Source organism: Oculina patagonica, chromosome 7 (genome assembly GCF_052425735.1).
Source record: "Oculina patagonica isolate OP01 chromosome 7, crgOcupat, whole genome shotgun sequence".
Lineage (NCBI taxonomy): Eukaryota > Metazoa > Cnidaria > Anthozoa > Scleractinia > Oculinidae > Oculina > Oculina patagonica.
This window is the reverse complement of record NC_135764.1, coordinates 26,178,140-26,198,124: the sequence shown is the minus strand read 5'-3', so window position 1 is coordinate 26,198,124 and position 19,985 is coordinate 26,178,140. Positions and strand designations below refer to the sequence as shown.

The following is a 19,985-nucleotide window of genomic DNA, read 5'->3' as shown; positions in this document are numbered from 1 at the left end:
ACGAGATTCCTGGCCCCAGTTGTTCAAAGGGTGCCGTGGATAACGTTATCCACCGGATAAATCACTATCCAGTGGATAGCGTAGCATGTTTTGTTAAGACTTATCCACTGAATAGTGATTTATCTGGTGAGTAGCGTTATCCACCCTTCGATCGACTGGGCCCAGATTATTACAGATAATAACAGATCATTTACCGGGATTTAATGACGTCATAAAGTGTTACCATGGTAACGGTGTAGCAAGTTAAAACCTTATTTTCAACTGTCTTTTATTTTATTCCTCTGGGAGGCTTGGCTGCGCGTGCAGTGAACAGTATCTAATTTATGACATTATTTTACCTTCGATTTTACAGCTACAAAGCCAGGTAAAACTGTTAGGAAGCTTTCCACTTTTTTCCCCTCCCCCTTCACCTTCTCTATTCGATGTTAAGATAACAACAACGTTACTTGCACAAGATTGTAACGTGAGCGGGTAACAACATTGATAGGAGGAGTCGGGGAATGCTAAAACAGTACAGGAATGGTGTTTGCTACGTTGAATTCGAAACTCGCTGTTGATCAAGTATATTACGTGGTGTTTACACACAGAAAACCAAAGTACTCAAGTACCATTAAGTGCCCAAGTACAATATCTCGGCCTTGTACTCTAATTATTGGCGTGGGCACTTGAAAAAGTAGTATGTTCACATAAGTGCACAGCGAGAATCGTACTCGGGCACCGTGCCCGGGGGGGGGGGGGGCTACTCCATATAATGGCCTATACGGGGAGGCTCCGCCCGAAAGGGGTACCTTTTTCAGGCTTCAGGTATATAAAAGGGTAGGGATTTCACGAGTTTAGGTATATGAAAGGGTATGTAAATCCGTCATTTAGGTTTTTTAAAGGGCCTTGAATTAAAATATTTCGAATAGACGCACTTTATGGCTGTATAATTTATAAAGCGCAACATGAAAATGACAAGAAAACTTCCTGTTCTAAGTTTATGCCAAGTCTTTTAGGTATATGAAAGGGGTACCTTTTTTCAGTAAAAGGTATACGAAAGGGGTACAATTTCTGTGAAAATGGTATATAAAAGGGTAAGGGGTAAGAGCTTGGGGCGGAGCCTCCCCGTATAAAACTTTTTTGAGTTCCCCCCTCCCCGGGGGCACCGTGCAACCAATTATAATTTTGCATTATAACATTCCTTACTACTTTTGTCTGTGTTTGTAAGCCATGTAACTTTGATTAATTGTAAAAAACACAAACTACCGTACCAAGTAGCTCGTATCACCTACTGATATCATTTTAGCTACAATTTTGTGAAGTCTTTTTTCCAATCATAATCCTTCAGAGATAGCCCATCCAGTAGAATACATTGAACATTACAAAGGCAACAGGAAAAACGTTCAATGAATACTCGTCGATGTTCAAAATAAAATCGTTTGTGAGAATCTTTGCCCGTGCGAGTTTAAGACATGCCTTTGCGCGACATTTAATGCAAAATGGTGTGTCGTCAGCAGCAGGCTTTCCGAGTACCGAGGGTGGTACTGTGGGGTTGCTTGTATCTCTTGAGGCATCCATTAAATTGATAAGAAGATAGCTGTAGTTTTCTTCCTCCTTAGTAGACGATGTTACACTCTTCCAATTCGTCTGTTCTGTTACCTGAGGTTTTACGCTTTCCTGGAAGCAGAATGGAAGAAATAGTAATTTGATCATATGGTAAACAGGTTAAAAGGGAAAACTTACCGCAACTTGCAAAGCGGTCCGGGTTCGAGCCCAGGCCAGGTAACTGCGTTTTGCTTTTGGGCAGGACTCTTTTAGACCTTTTAATACTCATAAAGTGCCTCTCTCTACCCAGATGTATGAATGGGTACCGGCGAATTTACCGCTGGGAATAACTCTAAGATGGACTAGCTTCCCATCCTGGGGAAATACTCCTAGTGTTCATGCTACCGAAACCGGAATAACCTCCGGTCTGATGGGCCCTTTTTGGCTCGAACCCAGGCTTAACCCTACATTTTTCTCGTGTTCCCAAATAACCACAGTGTTTAGTATCAAAGCATAGTATATGGCTTTGGCTTAGGCTTCAGCTGACCATAGCTGGCGCTGGCCAAGTATGCAGCCATTCTTACCTGTTGTATTTTGATGTCACGTGCTTTAATTCTTCTGTGTTTTTGTTTTGCTTTTAACAGCAACACGGCGCAGTACTCGATAAGTGTCAGAAATACGAACACGAAGCAGCCAATCAGGTACTTGTCGCTTGACTTGACGTAGCTTACCTGAAGTTGATATAAAACAAATTATCGGATTTATAGATTCGTTCAATGGACGATTAAAACGCTGGAACCCTGCCAGTTAAAACGCTTTAAAGACAATTTTATCATGTCTCGCTGACTTAAAATGATTTCATTTTACTGGTTACCAGTTTTCACTGGTAAATCCCCAACCTGTCGCATGTCGACACGCCTAAGAGTTGTCATAAATTGGTCAAGAGGTCGAATTAATGCTTTTACTGTTCATTTTTTGGACAATCTTTCAGCCTCGGGCATTATCCTCCAATATACCAGCCGCCTAGGCTCTCTTTTCGGGCGCATCGTGAATCCCTCTCCAGGCGCCGAAGGCGCTATCCCGCGAGTGCCGAAGGCTATTCGTGTTCAACGTGAATCGTTCGAGTGCCGAAGAGAGATTCACGTTGGCCACCTCAAGGGACTTATTTACTAAATAAACGATTCTTGGTCATAGATCCTGCGAGTGCCGAAGGCTATTCGTGTTCAACGTAAATCAGTCTACGAGTGCCGAAGAGAGATTCACGTTGGCCACCTCAAGGGACTTATTTACTAAATAAACGATTCTTGGTCATAGATCCTGCGAGTGCCGAAGGCTATTCGTGTTCAACGTGAATCAGTCTACGAGTGCCGAAGAGAGATTCACGTTGGCCACCTCAAGGGACTTATTTACTAAATAAACGATTCTTGGTCATAAACGCCTATATTTTTCTTACATACCTTTGGCATAGAGTTGTTCATCATGTTTAGAATGGTCACCTCCGTCAGCAATGACGTAATGCCAAGAGCAATACGGGCAGCAGTTTGATCCAACGGTACAACAAACCCCATCCACGATATGACCACAATCACAGAGCTCGTGCCGTACATGTGACTTAAGAAGTAACTGTAGGAACGCTGGAACGTGAAGTCCGCGCGAACACCAGAAAAATTTCCTGAGATAAAGAGATACTAATTACAATTAGTAGAAACTCAGCTGTGTTCTATTGGAAATCCGCGAATCTGATTGGTTCCCCCACTGTTTTCTATTCGCCGATAGAAAACAGTCGCGCGCGCGAGTAGCTCTTTAAGCGGTAAATTTCCTTGATTTTTGTCTTCAAAGTGCACAAAATTCTAGGTTTTGGACTGCAATCCTTAGGAGTTTCTACTAAAACAATTAGACTACTCGCCCTCGTTTTCTATGAGCGATAGTCAACTCGGCTGCGCCTCGTTGACTATTTGCTCATAGAAAACTCGGGCGAGTAGTCTAATTGTTAAATAATAAAGCTAGCCAGTTTTTGAGTTAGTTCTTATAACCCTTCATATTGTAGATTTGTGCTAAACCGCCAAAATTAGTTACGCTATTTACGCCAGTATCAATTTCACAGATCGAAATAAGGGCAACGCTCCGTAAAAATACCTATTTGGCCGTGTAGAATGTTGGCTTTGTGCCGGAAATGAGTTTGACGTCAGTTTCACGTGGTATGTAGCACAGTGCAGTATTTGACGCAACTTATTTGACCCGCCCTTATCGAGGAGGTTGCACCTTGTAACACTATTTAATAATAATACTTTATTCTTTATTCACAAATTGTATCTGAAAAGGAGGACGCTTCCGAAAGGTTTTTTGATTGATAACAATACATTTTTATCATCAAGGATCGTTGGAGCGGGAACTAATCGAAGATGTGGGGCTTGCAATGCCCGGGGGCGGCACCCTGTATATTTTTGGGCGGGGGTGTGCCGCTGGAACTCTGAAACCCTCACCCTATACCAGACCATCTTCAGCTGATTTTGCAACCCTATACTAGACTAGATACCGAAAATCCCTACCCTATTCCAGATTTGCTTCTTTTAAAAACTGCATCACTGTAAGTCAACAAACGTTGTCATAACGATTTTATTCACGTCTGTGGAAGGCTCTTTCTCTTCCGAGTTCCTATTTCTATTCTGGACCTAATTCTTCATACGACTGATCAGTTTCTTGGCAAATGATACCCTATTGTAGACCAAAACTCTCTAATATCTATACCCTATCCCAGACTAAACTCCTTGAAAAACATACCCTTCACAGCGGCACATACCTATATAGCTCATATATGGGAGTGCCCCCTCCGGATTGCAATGGTACAGGGAGAGAACAAGCAGTGGAGGTTTCTGAGTCAAGCAAAAACAGTGCAAAATATTCAAAATTACATTCAAAATCTATTAGAGTATATTGCTACTCACCTACGACGTAATTATTCATAGTCAACGACAGATTGATGTTCGTCAGCATGTAGTTTGGCATGAGGCGGACTCCAGATGGTACAAAAGCCATACCGTCTGTTCCAGAAATTTCCCATTTATATCTGATGTGTTTATTATTGTAACCATCTAAGAGGAAGATGTTGGATGAGATAAGTTAAATAATGATCGTTTTCAACAATTTTCTATCAATTCATCCAACTACCCATCCGTCCATCGTCCATCCGTAAATCGATGTAAAATAATTAATAATTATAAATTACCTTTATTTATGAAGGGTAGTGTAAAGATAGAAGCTTATGAGGCCTTGTATTCCCGATCAAATTTGTATTTGGAAGTGAATGTTGATTTTGTGGAGGGAGAAAAAAGCTCGGAGCAAGGATAAGAACCAACAACAAACTCAGCTCACATGTGACGCCGAGACCGAGATTCCTGTCTACCCGTCTACCCGTCTGCCCGTCTGCCCGTCTGCCCGTCTGCCCGTCTGCCCGTCTGCCCACCTGTCTGTCTATTCTTCCGTATTTCTTTCTTTTATTTTGCTTATTGAGTGAGCTGTAGCTAACTCAGTTAGTGAGCCAGTCATTCAGTCAGCAACCAGTCAGCGAGTCCGTGTAAGTGGTCGGTCGGTCGGTTTGATCGTTGCTCTGTTGACCCCCTCTGTTGCTCTGTCAGTCGAACGGCCGGTTAGTCATCAGGTAGTCAATAAATCGGTGTATTTATTGGTCGGTTGGTTATTGAATTAAGGCATCCCTACGTTTTTTATCATGCCCTGTTCTTATTATCGAAAGCGTGACTGAACAAACAGACTTACAACTTTCCAGAGTTAGCGGGCAGACCTGACTGTCCATTGGAAACATTCGTAAATCAACCGAGCATGCTGCTTTAATGGTTGCCCTGTTTAAAAACGTTGTATTAATAAAAACTTGTAAATAATCAATGTAATAAGCAATTTACGAGCAAAACCTATTTGGTTTTCCTTTGATAGCTCTACAATTTGTTCAAAGAACTTGCGTAACCTTGTCTCGCCAATTTATTTAACAACGCGAACGAAATCTACTTGTACGTACGTGTTATAAAATTAACCGAATTTTTGTAAAGTTATGTTTACATGCATAAAATTAACGCGAATTTCTGTGTGGTATACGATTACATGCATTTAAATAACGCGAATTAATATTGAATGACGATGTGTCGACTGACTCCGACGGAGAGGTAGATTACATGTAACTTTGCCGGAAATAAAGGTGTCTAGAAATAACGATGCTGTAAAATAGTGTGATGTAAGGGACGGACCATTATTTTCTTGGAGGGGGGGGGGGGGGGGATTGAAAAATTTTCCTCTGCAAACTTTTTTTTTAGTTTATGCACCTCTGCAAACATTTTTTTTTTTCGAAAGTTTACTATTTTTTGTTATACATATCGTGTTTGCAGACAATTTATTTTGTCTTTCAAGGCTCTGCAAACAATTTTTTTTCAATATTTTTCATCCCCCCCCCCCTCCAAAAAAATAATGCTCCGTCGGTCTGAATAGGGTTAAATCACATTTACACACGGTAGCATAAAGGTCGGTTTAACCACCTTTAACAACATTCAATTGATGGTGTAAATTTGGATAACCAACTTTATACCAGATTTAACCACCTTTAATTTCACGTAAATCCGAATTTTCATGCTGTGTGTTAACGCGAATTGTTCAAATTCGAGTTAATTTTATGCACCTTATTTTCCGTTATTGTTAATTTAGGGGGCTTTTTTGGATCTTTTCAGACCCCCTCCGTAACTTCCAGAATATTTAAGCAATCACAATAAAACTTACAGGATATATAGTATGTCCGAAAATCTAACTTTTGGTATACGTCACGTGGGATGATGACGTCACATCACGTGACAATGACATCATTATGCCAAAACAGCCGCCATTCTTGGATCCGCCATCTTGGATTTCGAATTTTTTTCAAAACGTCAGAAAACCGCCCAAAATTACTGGAAAGTACTCAAAATCGATAAAAGTGTGCTTAAAACCCGTAAAAAGGTGAAAGTAATTGCATTAAAGTTATTTTTCATTTATAGAAACACGAAAATTTCAAAGTTGGGAAAACGAGCATTTTTTTCGTTTTTTCTTCAAAAAAGAATTGCTAGCATTTTCTGTCACTTTTCATGACTGTGATCCAAATTTTCAGCACTCAGAACTCAGAAGGATAAATAATCCTAAAGTTTCACAATTTTGACTACATAATTTGATTGTTTTCTGTCTGTTTCGACTGTTTGTGCGTTGTGTTACTTGTGTACTTGTGTTGTGTTACTTGTGTGTGTGTTTTTTATTTTTTATTTCTTTTTAAAAAAACAAATATTTTTTTAATTTTTTTTTTATAAACAAACAATTATTAAGTATCACCTGTTGTTGATATGAGCATATAATGTAAAAGTTTCTACGTTTTGTTTGAAATAAAATAAAGCATTTTTGGAAATCAAGTGGCATTTTTTAAGGAAATCAGGCATTATTTTAGCATTTTTTTGGCTTTATGCGAGAATTTCTAGTAGCATTAAATGCCAGTTTTACTAGCATAATCGAGAAAGGCCTACCTGGATAGGGTTAAAGTTGGTATAAATAAGTCCCATTACCCTGCCTTTAAACTTGAGTGTAATGCTGGCATAAAAGTCAGCTTTAAAAAATGTAAAGTCAGCGTATAGCTGAATAAATTCCAAATTTACGCTAGCTTTATTTGAGCTTTACACCACGATTAAGTTTTGTTTTTATGCTGTGACAACATGCGTCGTACTTTCCTATAATAAGGTAATACCTTGCATTGTACTTTATGACCCCTGACGGAGCTAACATCAACATCATGTTAGGTGTGGTTACTCGGTGCATGTTTCCTGTTTTCGCGTTAACAAAGTAGGAGTCTGGTACCCATACTTTTTTCATTACCCGGCGGGTAAGTGTGATGCTGTGATTAAGACCGTGATCCAGTCTCCTATCGGTCCATTCCTGACGAAGAAATATGTCGATTGTGTAATCCTGGAAAAGAAAAGACCAAAAAACATCCAGTCATATTGGGTATTTTATGAGCGAAGAGGAAACCTTCTTCATTGCGGTTTTCAGTACTAGTGGTATGCGAACTCTGAAATTCAATCCTCGACCAACGGCTTACACTTTTTGCTGTCGTCAGTCATCTTAGCGGACCTCTCGGGAAACAAAAGTTTACTTCAACCCGGTCAAAAGGTCACGTCTGTCGGTTGTGATTGGTAGATTTCGATCCATTTTGTTTGCTTCTGTTTTTTCTGGCTTGTTGGCTGTCGCCATAATTATGATTGACGGCAGCGAAAAACGTAATCGTTCAGTTGGATTCTAAATTTCAGAGTTCGCATTTCACTGAAAACCGCAATAACCTGTCTTAAAACTTTTATTGTGGATTAAAACTGGTAACATTTTTTTATACAAAGGATTGAAGGTTGGATATGTGTAAGTCATCAGCATATCTCGATACATTTAAGAGAATTGCTATTTGTTGAGGAAATGCATGTTTGCTGTCATTTATTCATGATTCTTCGATGTCCTTGTCTTGATCAAACTGCAAAGAAATCCTCTTCGCAAAGCATGTTCTTAACCTTTACAAAACTCAAACAATAGACAAATTCGGCTAACGTGTTTACATCGTTGTTGCCACCCAATTCAGACCATGGGATAATTCCTTTGGGAGGTTACAATTGTGCAATTTGTCACACGTAACTGAGCACATGGGAGTACGAACGAACAGACAATTGTAACCTCCCAAAGGAATCATCACATGATCTGAATTGGGTGGCAACAACGATGTAAAGACGTTAGCCGAATTGGTCTATTTATGTGGCCAGGGGCTCCAACCCCTCTTCCTTACCCTTATAAGCGAGTTTCATGAGAAACGGCAAAATGCGAGTGTCTTCTTTCCCAAAGACAATTTTTGTGTGGACTTTAAAGTCTACACATTGTTGTCATGCAGTTTTTCTCCGATTGGGGGGTCACTTTCCAAGATAACTCGGGTTAGTGCTTTCGGAAGTTTTCGACAGTGATCGGAGAATCCGAAGTTTCGGTGAGATGGGCAGCCAAGGCAGTAAACCCAGAAATTCGATCAGTATCGAGTAAGTCGCACTTTATTCTTGAATCTAGAAGCCTTTTTTGACACATCTTTCGAAGAGCGTGTGGTGGCTGGAAAATATACATCAAGGAACAACTTCAAAGGCAGCGGTGGCGTAAATGAAAAGTGAAATAACAATCGCGACGGCTGAAATCTGCATATCTAATGAGCTGAACTGCGGTCGTAGGTCACGTTTCTTTTTTTTCACACTTTTGACTCACTTTCCTCAGTGTTTGTTTTTCTGTGCGGCTTGAGCATTTTTGATTCGCATATTAGAACGAATCAAATGTCTGGTTATTTATTTCTTTCAGTTTTGTCACACACAATGAATGCACAACGAGTTGTATCAAAACAAGTTCGCTGATCATGTTGTTTTACTTGTCTTGGACTCCGGAATATAATACACCTGCTCCATTTCTCTCAAGTAGTATATTTAACAAAAGACCGATGTCGAATTCAGAACTGAACTAAAACATTGTCATGAAAAGAATAAAAATAACATCGAACCGTAGAACATGCATATATCCAAACCGTGCGACAAAATAATTTAATTGTCGGTTCAAATAACGTCCTTCGCCGCCTCTCAAACACCGACTCCAAGTGAATATTTCGTGAACAGAAAAATATATTTCACCGCCTTTCTACGCAAGCTACTAAGAAATTATTTGTGAAAGCTTATTGAAACGTTCTTATTCCAAAAAGGTTAAAAAAAGAACTCATTGAAAGAAAATAAGTTTTTCGATGAGTTGTTTACACAAGCTTTACACAAAAAGTAAGGGTTGTGTAAACAAGCGATGCGAGACAGTTCACGTGCTCCACGCAACATTCCTTTTTTAATGAAAATAGTATCCTATCTTGCTAGCGGTAAGGAAAGGCTTTTGGTCTAATAACTGCTGTTTTTGTAGGATTCTAGGTTTTTATTTGCATGAAAAAAAAGGCATTTGTGGTGAACGACGTGACAAAGGGTCACACCACGCTCCTTCACATTGCGTGACATCCCAAGCGGCAATTGTAACGTGTGTTTCTTGAAGCGTAGTACATAAGACAAGTAATAGTACACTTTGTTCTTCCAACAGTCTTGTAAAAAATAAATTGATTGATAAGTTCTTTGTTTTTTCGCCTTGTATCTCGAATTACTCGATTCGAAACTTGAAGTTGTTGACTGCTACAGTAACTCATTGATTAATTCATAATGTAAACTTTTATTCAAATGAAAGTCCACACATGTTCGCATAGCGGACTCACTTTTTAATGCTGTTATTTACTGAAGTTAGAATGGAGATACAAACTATTACATTGCACAGATATAGCGCGGTAAAAATTAGAAATCGTTGTGTAAAGGATGTTGAATAGCTCTCCAAGTTTAATTTCATTTTTCATCGTGCGAATGATTGTCCGCATTTGTGACACCGATGCTTTTTTCTCTGACATAAATTATCTGATTCTGACGAAGGCAGCTGGACAAAAATTAGCCTAAAATGCACTATCAGATACTTCTCAGCCTTTATTAACATACCATATTAACTACATCAATCTTTTCAATGGATAAGATCCAAAACCCAACTTTCACTACAACCGGACCATCTAAAAAAGAAAACAAAATATGTAAAAACGAACAAGTTTCTTAAACAAAGGAAAAGTTAAAACTGATGATTGATAGCGAATTTGGCTGTTTTCGTTGAGGCCTGTTTTTTTTATGGGGAGAGAGTAGGATATTCTCATAGTCTTCTCGCTAGAAAGTTTATAAATCATAGCTACATTGTAAGCGAGTCATTATGTTAAGCACATTGTCACGCCCTTTTAAATTGCGACAAAGTTTTCATTCAAGGCCGTGTAATTTACTTTTCAAAGTCTTCTTCAAAAAGATCTAAAAATAGACCCATTTTTCGTCTGATAATTCAACTCATCATTTCTTACCACTGTAATTAGGACGAAGTCTTGAATCGTATCGCTGGCTGTCCAATAGCCTGCTATGCACTTGTGACACCACTTTCCTCTTTTCATTTCCGCTCCTGTAAAAAAGAGTAGTTCTGTCAATAGTATATTCTGTCCTGTAATCATAGTAACTTCATTTACTTTAAAAAAACACAAATGTTCTCACACACTTGGTGAGAGAATGCATAGTGCAAATGAAGCCAGGGCATAGTTTCGCCATGGGAGGCGCGGTGGCCTTATGGTTATTGCGCCGGACTCCGGATCGAGCGGTTCGGGTTCTCGAGCCTTGGTCGGGGTCATTGTGTTGTGTTCTTGGGCAAAACACTTTACTCACATGGTGCCTCTCTCCACCCAGGTGTATCAATGGGTACCGGCGACATAATGCTGGGAGGGAACCCTGCGATGGACTAGCATCCCATTCAAGGGAGAATAGAAATATTCCTAGCTGCTTAATGCTACAGAAACCGGGATAAGCTCCGGCAATATAGGCCGCTTGGCTCGAGGCTTCCCCTCCCCACATAGTTTCGCCATGCAATGCTGGAAACATTTTGTGACGAGCTAAAAGAGACACTAGAGCACAGGATTGACAAGGAACAGTTGCTAACCCTTGGTTTAATTTTTGTTAAGCCTTTCGCTGTATACTATATTGTGTGATTCTGGTTTCTCTCCTATCTGATTTATCACAATATATAAACTTGATGAACCAATCAGTACTTGAGGCAAGCACGTTACCGTTGCCAAGCGCGACAAAATATTCCTGGAAGCTAAGCTACGACACGTCTTGGTTTTGTATCAGCTTGGTTGAAAAAAAGCACATTAATTCGATTGACAATAGCTTTTTAGACTAGTTTTTATAGAATCGAGCTAATCGTTGGTTAGAGAAGACATCGCAGGCAGATTCTTTACTGCAAAAAAAAAAACAACAAAACAAGACAAATCGATACGATTTATAAACAATTAAATTTGTTTTGCGATTTACCGTTACCACATGTTAGCAGGTACCTTTAAATTTACTGTGATGTTTCCGTTTCAGGCAACCAACAGCCGTCGAGAATTTAAGGACAGTATGGGGAAAACATTGTATTTAGAAGTAAACAGACTAATTTAAGGTTATAAAATTGGATCTTGTTGATATGTGAAGCCCCCGTGGCGCAATGGACTAGCGTGTTGGACTTCTAATTCAAAGGTTGTGGGTTCGAGTCCCACCGGGGGTGGATTTTTCTTTTTCTCGTGAATTAAATTTTAGTTATCAACTTACAAGTTTTAAAACAAAGTGCGTTAAAAAATTCAAAAGACTGTTCGACTAAAAAATTAGTTTTCTTTATATCCCGGCTTGTTGCTTGGATGCAAAAATTAATACTTTAGCCAAAGTGTAACTGAAAAAAATGGTGCACCAAGGCCCTCCCAGCCCCACTGATCGAACATTGCTGTAGGAAATAATTGCTAAATAAAAAAGAGAAAAAACTACACCCCCGGTGGGACTCGAACCCACAACCTTTGAATTAGAAGTCCAACACGCTAGTCCATTGCGCCACGGGGGCTGTTGTGAAGGTGATTGATAGGAATAACATCTTTAACGCACATATTTTCAGCATAAAGAATTTGGTTTTGAATTTTTTAAAGTTTGTAATTCGCAATTTGTCTTAACCTTCTTCGGTTTAAATCATCCTTGTTTGTTCTTGGTTTGTTGTTACCTGATTGGTGTTTTTTTTTAAGAAAGGTTCTATTTTGAGTTTTCCTTCAATTTAAAGGTATAGTTTTGGGCCTCTCTCCACCGCAGAGGCCTCTTTATTTCGTACCGGCCGGGCATCCTCGGAGACCCCGGGGCAGTTAGTCGGGGCGAATCGAAGTAAACCCGGAAAAACTCGTGGCGGCGAAGGTTTTCAAGAAGGACTGACCTCTTGAAAACTTTTGCCGTTCCGACTTTTGCCAAGTTTACTTCAAGTTTACCTAGGTCTCCGAGGATGGGAAATGGAGAGAGGTGAAAAGTAAGCGTGCGGAGCCTGGGGACGATAGCAACAAAAGCGCGCCGGGACACTTTCCCGTCGTCTACTGCGCTCTCCTTTTTTCCCCCTCCACTGAAGAAGCCTCTGCGGAGGTTTTGTACTCAGTTCTTATAATCATATTAACCAAATAGAAGGTCTGTATGGGAGAGTCTTGATCAAGCTTGCCAGCACAGACCGAACGCAGTGAGATCTGTGCTCACGACATAAGACAAGATTCTCCCATACCGATCGCCTGAGCTCGGTTTATTAGACTTTTATTTTAAAAATGGCCAAACATCTACTAGCTATGCTTTATGTAGCTGGTTCGTACTCGCTGACATTTTGCTTGTGAACGGCGGTGAAAAATTTGGACAAGAAAATCACAGTCGACATTAAAGTCAGGTATTGTTTTATTTTTTTCTAGTCCCTTTTATTAACTGACAGAATATTCCTACAGGCACTTATGGCCCTTTTAGTCGTGTTGAGTGCTTTTAATTTCTGACCTCACAGAAAAAGCGCCCACACTGAAGAAACGAAAATTTTATAAGTGCCCAGCCTCGAAAGAGCGCCTGCACTCTCCCCTCACCCCACCCACATCGAGGACACCAGAGAAATCACAGAAGAAATTAACACATGGAAACACGGTGTTCGAAGTAGTTAGTGAGGGCAAGGAAAAGTTACAATTGCAGGAATTTCTCTTCGCCAATTTTTGTCCCAACCGTTTTCATTTTCACTCGCCCCCAGTAACTATCCGTGGGTCTCCAAGAATAGTCTAAGAATGCCACTCATGATGTTTAACGTTGTCACTATTGATCTCCATCACTCAAATGGATAAATTTGATTTCCATCGAATTTTGATAACTTAAAGACAATGAAAGAAAAGTATAGACTAAGGATGGGCCGATACTCGATACCAAATATTCGATACACCGATATTTTGACAATTTTGAAAAGTATCGATACTTTCGCAAAATATCCCACTTTCGATACGTTTTCGATACTTCACACGTGACCTGAGCCTGCGGTCTTCTGGTCAGCACCTGAGGTTTAAAAATGCAATTTTACGTAAACAAATGTTGTTGTTCTTGTCAATATTTGAATTTTTCTTGCCCTGACTTGATCTCCACACAGTGCTGATGCAACGGGAAACAAAAAGACCAAAAATCAACATTCGTGGCTAACATTTATAATACCAAGTCTGTCCTTTGTATGGTCACGTGTCAAATCAATGACGTCAGGACGGAAATGACGTCACAATATCGAGATCGAGATCGATATCGAGAAAAAGGCAAACATCGTATCGATATCGTATCGTTTTGAAAAACCTGTAACGGCCCATCCTTAGTATAAACCAGTGAGACCAGTGACGAGAAGAAGTATTTCTATTTAAAAAAAAGAAGGTTTATGTGACATTTTAACGACGTACCTCCCAGACGTCCTTGGACAAATAAAAATGCAGATTATTCCACACAAAATTAATACAATAAACTTCATCGTCTAAAGGTCGTTTAGAGCGTCCATCCTACAAAATAAAGAACTTTCTAATTATAAGATAAACATAAATTTTGAAGAATAGCGATATTTTCACTTATCCGTAGTTCCATAAATCCACTTTCAAAACACCCAGCAAGCCATAAGAAAAACGCGCCTCCAAATAATAACAATTAAATTTCTCCGCAAAATTTATTTAAGTCTTGATTTGCTTAAAATTCATGTCTACTCCCTGACTTGCAAGCAAGAAAATAAATTTTACACATCGAGTGTGTCATTTTGAAGATTTCTTTAGAAAAAATTCTTAAAAAAAAATATGTAATACCTGATAGAAAAAATTGTTAATGTAATTTAAAAACAGGAAATGTCACGAAAAAATGTTTATGAATTTTTCAAATAGGAGGTTATGCCTACTGTGAATGTTATAATGAAAAATAATATAGAAAGCACGCCACAGGTGATAAAAGACAATTTATCCTTGTCAAGTTTTTTTAAAAAAAAATTAAAAATTAACACCTGCGATAAGCTGAATTTTCATTTAAGAATTCAAATTCAGTTAGCTTTCATTTTAGCTACTCGCATTTTATTCGAATATTATTATAATATTATTATTATTATTATTATTATTATAGAGCTTGAGGATAGAGTTCATGTATTAAAATCCTGAGTGGAAAAATAAGAAAGGTGGACTATATTGTGTCTGGATGTATTTTATTCAACGTTAAAAATGCAAATTCACTTTTGATGAACTTAAGATTAATAAAAGCTGTTTCTGATCAATAATTTCTGTGACGAAAAGGCGTTCGCCTGCAATGACAAACCAGTGGCGAACTTATCCTCGCGTGATTAAATAGATCAAGTTAAAGGAATATGGTTCTAGTTTCGTAAAGATTTATCCTAGTCCATTCGATTTACAGCTATATAAGATCTTCTCAGTAAACCTTCATCACCATACCACAAGAAAATACACAAATTGTAGTCAAATATGAAACTCACCACTGATTAAAAAGTTGTCTTCCAATTCCTTCTGCAACAACAAGCAACCACTTTTGTGAATTTTCATTTTCCCCCTTAGTCGAAAACAGAAATGATCACGTTTGAAGCCTGACTAAAATTAAATAATTCATAATATAGCCGAGCTTTCTCTGTTGGTCAGTTAATCTTTTAATTAATCTCCAAGTCCATGCATTTCAATAAAAACTGTATGAAATTTCACTTTGTTTTTGCGACACCAGCAAGAAACAGCAATACTCGAAAACTAAATGAGTTTCTTTTAATGAATCGTTCGGACGACCAACATAGGGGAGATTTCAATAGAATTATATTTAATAGTTTTACTTGGATTGCGCATTGCACTTAATTATTTAGTTTTTCGATTCCTTTTTTTTTTAAAGAAAAGCTTCAAAAGCTTGCACGAAAACCAAGAAAAAGCAGTTGAGAAAAGCAAGCCTGAAACGAACCCATGACCTCTGCGAAACTAGCGCAGCGCTCTAACCAACTGAGCTATCAAGCCCACTGTTAGCTGGTCACTTGTGAGGTCGTAATATACCGTGGATGGAGAAGATATGAAATGAATATATGAAATTTTCAGGCTTGCTTTTCTCAACTGCTTTAGTTGAGTACATTACTGCGATGATTTTTCATTTGCTTAAAATGTATATCCGCAGTACAAATATATGAATTTCATATATTCATTTCATAGTGACAGTAGAATTAAACAACGTTTTGTTGCCGTAAAAACGTTTGCCTTCAACTTTTTGTCGATAAAACATGTATCCGTGACACTTTTTCTGAGACCCCGCTTAATACGGACACCCCGTTAATACGGACAATTTGGCCTGCCCCCTTGGTGTCTGTATTAACGGGGTCCAACTGTAATCATTTTTAAGTTAGAATGGCGCTTAATTGAAATAAGAGCACTTATTTTTATAGGGTTGCTTATTTAATTTAAAATAAGTACGCAATAAACTTATGGTACGCTAAGTAAGGGTGGTGAAGAGGGAGTTGTTGCGGGGAAGGTGGGGGGACATGTGTTAATATATGTAAAGGCAAAAGTCCCATAGGGTGTACAAACATCTTCCCATGGGGAAAGAGGAGGGGTATCGGAGAGATAAACTTCCCAAACCTGCATTTTTCTTCTTGATTCACCTTTAGTCATAGTGTATGCTTAAAATGTAACAAACATATGGTTTGCTTAAGCGGATCGTTCTGGATTCATCTATAAGCTAGAGTTCTAAAGTTTTATGAGACATACTGTTTTGTTTAAGCAAATAAACATCTTTTATCAGTTTGAACGAACGGTCTAAACTAAAACTAGTAATAGTTCTCACTATAAAGCTGCCCCCGCCTTTTTATTATTTGTTTTTTGTCGCCTTTAATTATTAATGCCGATGGACTGCACAATTAGGCTTCTTTTTTACTGAGAAATTGTCATGTACGTCACGACATTGTTTGCTGCGGAATTTCTTGTTGTTTGACACCGTTGCGTCCTAAAAATATTCACAAGTTCAAGTCGAATTATATTACCAAGCGCGCGTAAATAACACCTAGCGGAAATAACACATAACACATTAGTCGTGATGACAACACACAAGCTTATTCCCGGGCTTATAACATTCAAAATTAACTAACAATAACTTCCAGGCCCAAAAGCCTAAAAAGTTCCACGAGTGACAAAATATGGCACATTCAAAGATTCGAGAAAACAATTAATTTTTGATCCTTATTCAACCCACTATTTGCATCAAATAATCTGACAGTTTGTTAGCGATACGAATTACGTTGTACCTTGTACTACATGACAAAGTTCACGCTTTTGTTTATTACTCGTTGTAAGATGTATACGATACAGCAAACCTCCAAAAGCAAACCTTACAAATGTAACGCTCGAACCAGCTCTTGGACCGGCTCTTGGAACATAGGTAGCCGGCACGTAACCAAGAACACGAAACCAATTGCTCGAAATCTTTCGACGTATTACTAACAACTGCTTCAAATATCACTTAACACAACCAAAGCAGAGAAACCGCTCGAACAAATCTGTGAACACGCGTAGGCCAAAACCGGAAAACAAAATGCTGCTAGCAGATGGCGAAGCTCGAAGGTGACCAAACGCGACCTCGTGGTTGCAAGTACCCGACACCACCGTGCGCGCTTGCAAAAATATTACCCGAGACGACGGTGCGTGCCTAGTTTCGTCAAATCGAGAATGCTTCGCCCACTACAGACACATTTCTTACTTTTTCAACAAATATTCATTGTCCTTGTAATTGTACGTATACACCCGGGGACTCCTAGGGGTGCCTCCTCGGGTTTTGGCCTCTGGGCCAAAACCCTGCGGGGGCAATTAAAAGGAACAAGGCTTCAATTTACAGCCACGAACACTTCCTGAACACTGGCATGTTACAACGAGAGCAGAAGTCTAGTTCAGTTTATCTGAATTGACTTTATTTCCCATAATAGAATAATACAGCATGTATATTTGTCTGTTACAATCTGCATTAGGGAGGAAGGAAACCCTCGCGGGATTTTAAAAAGTAGTCTCCCTTATAAAAGTACGCTATCTAATTTTAGTCAGATGGTATCAGAGATTGAAATTATATAAAAAATTAACAAACCATTGCAAATGATGTTGAGCTAAGCTATGTAGTCGATTAACAAAATAAGATCTATGTCAGTATCAATTTTGCAAAAAGAATTGCTTCATTTTCGTTTTAAAGATTTTTAAAGATGCAGAGCATTTGATAGTCTTTGGTATTTCATTGCTTTCTTTTTCCTAGTGGAGTATTTCCCATAATTTGTTCTGTTAAATGTCTTGTGAAGCTTCTTTGATCCTCTAGTATTAAAGCTATGCACGTTAGAGTTCTTTATGCAGAAGTCTTCAACAATAAGGTAAAAGTACTATGCTATTAAGGCTTAAACTGAATGAGGCGATAAATAGATCATTTATTTGGTGTATATTTAAAAGATTTAGTTTGTTAAAAAGTCGAAGGGATGGTGCAGTGTATGATGAAAAGTATCTAAAACATCACAGTAGAAACTAACATTAATAAAGTGGAAACTTGAGTATGACTTCCTTTGACCTTAAAATTGCAAATTCTGTTCTCACTGGCAAGATTGAAGAAATCAAACAATGCGAAATAATACTCCTAACTGTGTTTATCAATCAACTACAAGTTCAATAAAAGAACATGGTGTTCGTGAAGCATACAACCTATTTTTAAGAAAACATCCCCTTCAGCTTAAGCGAAGGATGGAGTCCAGGTTGTAAAACAAACAAGCAGGAAAGGAACAGAGTCAATTACAAGTTCAATAAAAGACATGGTGTTCGTGAAGCATACAACCTATTTTTTAAGAAAACATCCCCTTCAGCTTAAGCGAAGGATGGAGTCCAGGTTGTAAAACAAACAAGCAGGAAAGGAACAGAGTATCAATTCAAGGCTATTAGTGGTAGCTTCAACATTCACAATACTTCCACTTGAGAGACAGCGCGCGGAAAGTATCGCAACAACGAGACAAGACACATATCAAGTGAAGGTGGAAACTTGAGTAAGACTTCCTTTGACCTTGAAATTGCAAACTCTGTTCTAAAGATTAGAAAAAAGCAAATATTGGGAAATAATACTCCCATCTATGTTAACTATCAATTTTTTTGTTTTTTTGCCGGCGGAATCAACTTCCACTACGACACCGGAAATTATCACACAACGAGACAAGGAACATTTTAAGTGAAGGTGGAAACTTGAGTTAAGCTTCCTTTGACCTTGTAATTGCAAACTCTGTTCTAAAGATGGACTGAAGAAATCAAAGAATGGAAAATAATACTCCCATCTATGTTAACTATCAATTAAAAGTTCAATCAAAGTCATGCATTGCATGTTATTCGTGGTTTACCTGCTGTTATAAGAAAACATCCCTTTCAGGAGTAAGCGAATAAGGGCGGAGTCCACTTTGTGGAACAAACAAGCAGGAAAGTAACAGAGTATCAATCCATGGTTATCAGTGCTAGCTTCAACATTTACAAAACCTACACTTCAGAGACAGCGGAACTTATCGACAACAACGAGACAAGGAACATTTTAAGTGAAGGTGGAAACTTGAGTTTGACTTTCTTTGACCTTGTAATTGCAAACTCTGTTCTAAAGATTCAAGTAATCAAAGAATGGAAAATAATACTCCCATCTATGTCAACTATCAATTAAAAGGTCAATTAAAGTCATACACAGCATGATATTTGCGATTTACCTGCTGTTATAAGAAAACATCCCTTTCAGCTTAAGCAAAGAATCGAAGGATGAAGTCCAGGTTGTGAATCAAACAGCCAGAAAAGGAAGAAAGTATCAATTCATGGCTCTTAGGGCTAGCTTCAACATTTACAATACTTCAGCTTTAGCAACAGCAGAAATTATCGACAACAACGAGTCAAGAGACTTAACAAGTGATAGTGGAAACTTGAGTAGACTCCCGTTGACCCTGAAATTGAAAACTCTGTTCTAAAGATGGAAGGAAGCAAACAATGGGAAATAATACTCTCATCTGTGTTAACAATCAATTAAAAGTTCAATAAAAGTTATACACTGCATGATATTCGCGGTTTACTTGCTGTTATAAGTAAACATCACGTTCAGCTTAAGCGAATAAGGGTGGAGTCCACTTTATGAAACAAACAAGCAGGGAAGGAACAGAGTATCAATTCATGGCTATTAGTGAGTAGTTTCAACATTTACAATACTTCCACTTCAGCGACTGCGGAAATTATCGACAACAACGAGACAAGAGACATATCAAGTGAAGGTGGAAACTTGAGTATGACTTCATTTGACCTTGAAATTGCAAACTAAAGATCGAATAAAGCAAAGAATGGGAAATAATACTCCCATCTACGTTAAACGATCAATTAAAAAGTTCAATAAAAATCATACGTGGTTTACGCGCTTTTATAAGAAAACATCCCGTTCAGCTAAAGCAAAGAA

At 38.5% G+C, this 19,985-nt stretch overlaps 1 protein-coding gene and 2 non-coding genes across 3 annotated transcripts; 1 reads left to right on the top strand and 2 right to left on the bottom strand.

Moving 5' to 3' along the window:
• Positions 1-1,168: 1,168 nt before the first annotated feature.
• On the bottom strand, positions 1,169-15,109 carry LOC144660486 (gamma-aminobutyric acid receptor subunit beta-1-like). The gene is made up of 10 exons (XM_078521133.1): positions 15,010-15,109; positions 13,949-14,044; positions 10,520-10,614; positions 10,119-10,186; positions 7,289-7,506; positions 5,299-5,381; positions 4,470-4,616; positions 2,982-3,196; positions 2,109-2,255; positions 1,169-1,656 (listed from the first exon to the last, which is right to left on the bottom strand). The coding sequence occupies exons 2-10, from the start codon at positions 14,014-14,016 to the stop codon at positions 1,324-1,326; spliced, it is 1,374 nt and encodes a 457-aa protein (XP_078377259.1). The 5' UTR covers positions 14,017-14,044; positions 15,010-15,109; the 3' UTR covers positions 1,169-1,323.
• Trnar-ucu (transfer RNA arginine (anticodon UCU)) lies at positions 11,678-11,751 on the top strand. The gene has a single exon. It is a non-coding gene; the product is annotated as a tRNA-Arg (tRNA).
• On the bottom strand, positions 12,005-12,078 carry Trnar-ucu (transfer RNA arginine (anticodon UCU)). Its single transcript has one exon. It is a non-coding gene; the product is annotated as a tRNA-Arg (tRNA).
• Positions 15,110-19,985: the final 4,876 nt, after the last annotated feature.